Source organism: Cryptomeria japonica, chromosome 9, assembly GCF_030272615.1.
Source record: "Cryptomeria japonica chromosome 9, Sugi_1.0, whole genome shotgun sequence".
Taxonomy (NCBI): Eukaryota; Viridiplantae; Streptophyta; class Pinopsida; order Cupressales; family Cupressaceae; genus Cryptomeria; species Cryptomeria japonica.
The window spans coordinates 87,950,399-87,957,200 of NC_081413.1; the positions used below are offsets into that span (position 1 = coordinate 87,950,399).

Sequence of the window (6,802 nt, forward strand, 5' to 3'; positions counted from 1 at the left end):
CCCTTTGATCTCATCCTTTGCATAAATCCTTGCCTTAGTTTCATCTCATTTTCCATGTCCTTATCCTACCAACGTCTTTGAGCATACTTTTAAAGGTCATGGTCCATTTTTTTTCAAGGCTACTATCCAAACAAAAAGACACTTGAGTCCTTCTTCCATCCCCTATCATGTGTCCGTCTTCAATTGAAAAAGTCAAAATACAAAAAAAAAAAAAAGTGAGAAAAAAGACAAAAGAAAAAAAAGTAAAGCAAAAATAATTCGTCCACTGGTGAAAACCTAGCAAACAGGCGCCTTGGGCAAGTACCGTGATGAAAACCTGGCAAACAGGCATCATGCGTAATCTATGAACTTCTTGCATACCATACTTGGGGACAGGTTTTATCCTATCATATCCTTTTTCCCTTCATTATCCTATCATACCATGTCATACTCCTCCATTATCCTATTGTCCCTCATGTCCATTTCCTCTTTCCACCTTTGATCTTGACAAGGCTGAGGATTGTCATGAGCATCATGCATCTTATTTGCAGCTTTTAGTCCATCATAGCTTTTGGTCTTTATCCATTTGCTTATTATAACCTTTCATCCATATTCCCTAGCTTATTTCAACTTCTTGCCACTATCCCTTAGCCTACCCCGACCTTCAGTCCATGTCCCTTATCCATTCTTGGTCTTGCTTATCCTATCCATATCTTATCACTATCCATACACTCTTTTTCATTCCTTGATCTTGATCTGACAGAAGGACGCAAAATTTAAACATGGTTTCAAAAACCTCTTGACATGTCCCTCATGCCATGTTCCTGCTTTACATTGTCATATCCAGTCTCTTGTCCCATCACGCCATAGCCCTTGAAAATTCCCTCCGTATTGTCTACATAATAAAAGGCCTTTGTCTTCCCTCTATCCACCATCATTTCCGAAAGCCTATTTATTCACTTGTCATATTCCTTGCCTTGCTAGACACTGGGGGCAAAATCATAAAAATTGAAAAAAATCCCGAAAATATTCAAAAACATCAAAAAAATCATGTGTCCATTTTCAGCTAAAATGTCAAAATCCCTAAAAATCATATAATGTCTGAAAAAATCCCTAAAAATCAAATAATGTCCTGAAAAAATCCCTAAAAATCAAATAATGTCCTGAAAAAATCTCTAAAAATCAAATAATGTCCTGAAAAAAATCCCTAAAAAGTCAAATACAGTCCTGAAAAAAAAAAAAAAAAACTCGAAATTCCCACAAAGTGAAAAACATCAAAATCCAAAAATAATTTCTTTGGCATTTTGCATTTTGTCAATAAATGGTCCCCTTTGTGCATAGACAGATCGCTGAGCATACATCCAACGACAATCAATCAAACATTGTGCTTTAATGAAATCACGCATTAACAGATAAACTGTTCGACCAAGTAAGCATTCAACTTGATCACAGTTGTCACATCAATCAAAATAGCATCAACATTACCATTGGCCCTTGTCAATATTATCATGGGTCTTATACAGGGTGTGGTATACTCGAAACCAGACTGTGTCCTATCTTTGACATGGTACCGCATTCCCTAAAACCAGACAACATGATCATTCTTGTTTTCCACTTTTGACAATGACGATTAGACTGTTTGTTTGACTTGGTTGAATTTGTGCATCTTATCTTTTTATTGATTTATCTTTGGCTTCGATCATATTCCTATGTTGCTCGAGGATGTCACTGAGTGATTTAGAGTGACCGGGATGGTTCATGGTCCCTTTCCTTTTTTTTGTTGTGTTTGCTATTTGTGGAATGTTTGTCACAAACTGGGGCAACTATATCATTGGGTATCTGTGATAAGTATGTTCGCTTTGTGAACGCTGCACATACCTCGACCCTTGATGTATGCACCCTAGGATGCTTCACTCATTCCTTGTGTACGATGTGTCTGTCTTTTGCAAAAGGGGTTGCATTCCAGTTCTGGCCTTCAATGCCATGATGCTCTACATCTGCTTTGCTACAATAAATAAAGGTTCTCACCTACTTATGTGCATTTGTGAAAGCAAGTTTTCCTTCATCTCTAACTGTCCTCTGTCTAATTTTTGCTTACTAACATTTCTTTCGTCAGTCTTGGCAGTCCATTCGAACCTATTATCTTCTGTCATTCTTATCGATCACTTGGCCTCTTTTCTGGATTTTTCCAGCCAATTCCTCGAGGGGGTATGCATATGTCATTGTTATTGTCTGGGGCATTTTCATTATTGTTCTTTGAAACAACACTTAAAATCGCATTGTCTCAAAGAGGGGCAAAATGTAGACATCTAAAAATGGTCAACACTTGCAGAGTCATACTTTAACATTTGCGCATTGCCTTATTTTAGGGTTCTTGCGTCGCATTAACATTTCTTCTATGTTGCGCACTTGGTCTTTATCATTTGCGAGCATTGAGTCCTCCTTCTGCATTCCTCATTTTTATCGCTTTCAAATTAGGTCTTGTCGATAACAATATTCAGTCATGATTTTTGTCGATCCTTGTCCTTGTCAATTTTGTCATTTTGCGATCGATTCGTCATCGATCCTAGTCCTTGTCAATATCATCATTTTTGTGATCGATTCATCATCAATCCTTGTCCTTGTCAATCTTGTCATTTTGCGATCGATTCGTCATCGATCCTTGTCCTTGTCAAATATCGTCATTTTTGCAATCGATTCGTCATCGATCCTTGTCCTTGTCAATCTCATCATTTTGTGATCGATTTGTCATCGATCCTTGTCCTTGTCAATCTCGTCATTTTGCGATCGATTCATCATTGATCCTTGTCCTTGCCAATTTTGTCAGTTTGCGATCGATTCGTCATCAATCCTTGTCCTCTTCAATCATGTCAATTGGCGCTTATCAATTTGATCTCCTTGTCAATCTTGGTCAATTTGTCATTGATTTTTGTCAGCCAATTTTAATCATTTATCAACATTGGTCCTTTGTCAGCCAAAATCATGATCGAACCTACATTAATTTCTTGTTGTCGTGACCTAATTCCTTGTCCTCTTATTTCTAGGGTTTTATGATTTGTTCATTTAATCCTTTTCTTATTCTTTGTGGGTTAAATAAATCTATTTATTTAGTCCTGGGTCTCTTTCATGAAAGAATTAATGGATGAAAACCTATTAATTAATTCACCTAATTTCTATTTCATCATTTCTAATTTTTCCTAATTCCTAATTTCCACCTCATTTTCTAATTTGCTAAATTCAATTTCCACCTAATCAATTCCTCTCTAGTCTCTCCCTATTTTTGTGCTTCGGTGGAAGCATAAATTTCTCATGCTTCATACCATTGGCATAGCAAGATGTCATAGGCTTTTAGTCCTCTAACCTTTGCATTGGCAATATGCCATAATTCATGACATAGAAGGTGTCATAACCTTCTTCCTTCAACTCAATTTTGCCATTTTTGAAATCAATTGCCTCTAATATCAATTTCATGCTAATCTTGTCCTCTCTCCAATTTGTCTATAAATTGGATGAGTTTCTTCAATCAAAGGAGATCAATCAACCACGCTTCTAGTATCCTCGCGCTATCAAAATCAATCTTGCTTCATGCTTTTGCACTTGTAGGTGAGATCCACACAAATCCGCTATTTGGAGGAGAAAGGAGAACAATGGAGGTCAATTGAAAGAGGCATTGGTGATGGATTTTCATTTATTTTGAGTGTCTTGTTTTCAATTCTTCTATTGATTGTAATTAGGATTTATTTCATTGCAATTTGGCTTTGTGGTTAGCTAATTTCTATTTGCTTTGATGTTTTCCCAAATTCCTGATCTACAATTATGTATAGATAATAATTTGATTTTTATCCCCATGAATGACAAACAATTCTGCTTATATAAAAGTCCCTAGACATGGTAGATGAGAAATCATATAATTTAAAAGAAGTAAATATTGCCAATGATCTCTTTCTCTGCTAGTGAAGTTGGATGGTTCATAACGAGCCTACTAAGGATTGAGTCTCGTTGAGTGCAAGGCTTCGACATCATAAGGGATGAGGTTGGGATCATGCCTTAGGGCGAATTTAGCGAAATGGATACCTCTCAATCATTGGCTCTTAGCTGAAAAGGTTTCAAGCTAAACCTCGTGCTCCCATATTAAATAGATAAAACGACTTTGTAGATAAAAAATCCTACAATTTTTTTTTTTAATATTACATTATTTATACATATCAAATAATAAATGAATATAAATATTTTTTTATTATCCTTTAAAAATTATATAAAAAATTATGATCTACCTAAATGATAAAAAAATTCTTATTCAAAATTATTTTTTACTACAAAATATCAAAATCATATAATATATTAACATAATCCTGATTTCATGATAAAAGTGTTCACATAACTTGTTTTACTAGCACAAGTTCATCTGCTCAAATAACACTACCTTCATAACAAAAAAAAAAGGTTTTCATAATCAAAATAGAAGCACTAAAAAAGATGATCAGCTATCAAGTGTATAAATGCCGAGGTTATTCAGGTGCGTGCCAGCACGTCCATAGAAGCCAACAATCATCTTATCACCACTTGATTTAAAAGATTGTGATCCCAATTCAGACCCATATGGACCATGTCTTTTGTTATCACTGGTAATGAATGTCAAAGACGTAATTATCCTATGATTATCCATCACTGAAATTTTTCCTTCAATTCCTTTCAAGTATTTGTTTGCCAAGGAAATCTGCAATTTCAAAGACAATCAAAATTTAGTACATACATGCTAAAATCAAATCTTGAGTTGAAAAAAAAAAAACATTTTATAGATAATTTAATATATTAGCGTGATAATTTTTAGTTTTGATTGTGTGATCTGTTTTTCCATCAACGTGTTCAACATGCTCTATGATCCATCATCAAAATGATCATAATGATAGATCATGGAGCATGATCAAGACGTTGATGAGAAAACTGATCACACAGTCAAATCCAAAAACCATCAAACTAATAGTTTTTTTGTTAGGTAAAGTTTTTTTTGGTGGTTTTTGAATTTGACTGTGTGATCAGTTTTTTCATCAACTTTCAAATCATGCTGCATGATCCATTCTGGATAAATTTGCATGGATCATTTCTTATTTCTAGCTAATTCATCGTTATGATAGATCATAAACCATAAGCAAAAAATTGAAAAAAAATTAATCACAGAGTCAAATCCAAAATCCATCAAGCAACTTTATCATAGACTGTAAAATTGAAAACTCTAAAATATAAAAAATAAAGAACATAATTTGGAAGAATGCAATAAAATTTTATTATTCCAATATAAGTTATTGCATTAAATACCGTATGCTCCTTGCTTCCCTTGCCTCCATGGCGAGGTGCTGTGATCTGGTGAACTTTGCTTTTACTCTTGAGAAGATAGTCAACTTGAATGCCATAGAGAATATCTCCATAAGTTACAGTGATACTTTTGATATCAGAATATGTACCATCTGTCCACACACATTCAGACTCACCACCCCACGGGCCCTCCTTATTGTAAAGCAAATTTGCCTAAACATAGACATGAATAATATCAAGTGCAATTTAAATACTGATACAAGACTTCAATATATAAGATATATTAATCACATCAAACAAGAATAAAGTTAAAGAAAAACCCAATAAAGGAAGCAAGGCCAGCAACTAACCATTCTATACAGCAATATTTGGTCGGCTTTAGATTAAATGAGTTGAAAGTTAATTCCTCTCCCTTCACCTAATTTCCAAGTAATTCAGAGGATATATACTCCTCACTGCAGTAAAAATGTCTGGACTTAAAAATAAATAGAGAAAATAGAAGCTCCAAATAACTGTTTCAGTATCAAAACGTCAAATGCAATTCATTTAAGGTAAAAAAAATCAATAAACAAATCTGTTAGTTTTTGTTTAAATAAAATTTTAATAATATGAACAGAGCTGTCTACTTTCTATTCATAAAATTTGTAAATCACAATGAATTTTTATTCAATTTTTATTGGTTCGATCTCTTTAATCTTCTTTCTCAATGCTGTAAATATACAAAAAATTCTACTGAAAAATAATTGTGTTATACAAATTTATATCATTTTGTATGAAGAATAACCACAGCTTCCAATCAGCTTCCAATCAACTGTAAAAAAATCTTTTTGAACTTCTCTATTATGAAACAAACACAGAGATTCCAAATCCAAAATTAATACCACTAAATGAACGTAAAATCCATCTGACATTCAGAATATCTCCCTGTGAAGAAATAAATATAGATCTAACATAAGGCATTTTACAATAATATGATATATGGTAACAGCCATAGTTAAAAACAACAGATCTTTCATTAACAGATGACAGCAGAATTGCTTTTGATCGAAACAAAACACCACAAAAAACGATCTGGTTTTGAAAACATTGCGAGTCACTTACCTCAAGATTCTGCACGATTTTTGTCGTTGTGACGATGAGAAAATATGGGCAGAGTTAGTGGGAAAAATTATACAAAACCCTAGCGAAGCAGACAATTTTAAAGGGAGTTGCTGAACATAAATCACATCATGTGCCACGACCTTACCTAAAAACTTTTTAAAATATAAAAGAAAAGTGGGGAGGTGGAGTGAAATTATATAAAAAGGAGAGAGGAAGTCGGTGGGTGTCTTTCTAATAAGTGCTAGCATGTGGAAGCATGAGTGAAACTATATGTAAGGGTATTGGGAGTAGGAGTGAATTTATCTAGAAATAGCTTTTTAAAAAATATAGGGACACATGTCCAAGTAGGAGTGGAACTATGCAGAGCTTTTTAAAAAAGTATAGGGACACATGTCTAAGTAGGAGTGGA

At 34.0% G+C, this 6,802-nt stretch overlaps 1 protein-coding gene across 1 annotated transcript; it reads right to left on the reverse strand.

Annotated features, from left to right (window-relative positions):
- Positions 1-4,335: 4,335 nt before the first annotated feature.
- Positions 4,336-6,567, reverse strand: LOC131858180 (agglutinin-like). Its single transcript, XM_059211295.1, has 4 exons — positions 6,394-6,567; positions 5,643-5,747; positions 5,296-5,505; positions 4,336-4,696 (listed from the first exon to the last, which is right to left on the reverse strand). The coding sequence occupies exons 2-4, from the start codon at positions 5,643-5,645 to the stop codon at positions 4,460-4,462; spliced, it is 450 nt and encodes a 149-aa protein (XP_059067278.1). The 5' UTR covers positions 5,646-5,747; positions 6,394-6,567; the 3' UTR covers positions 4,336-4,459.
- Between the last annotated feature and the right edge of the window lie 235 nt (positions 6,568-6,802).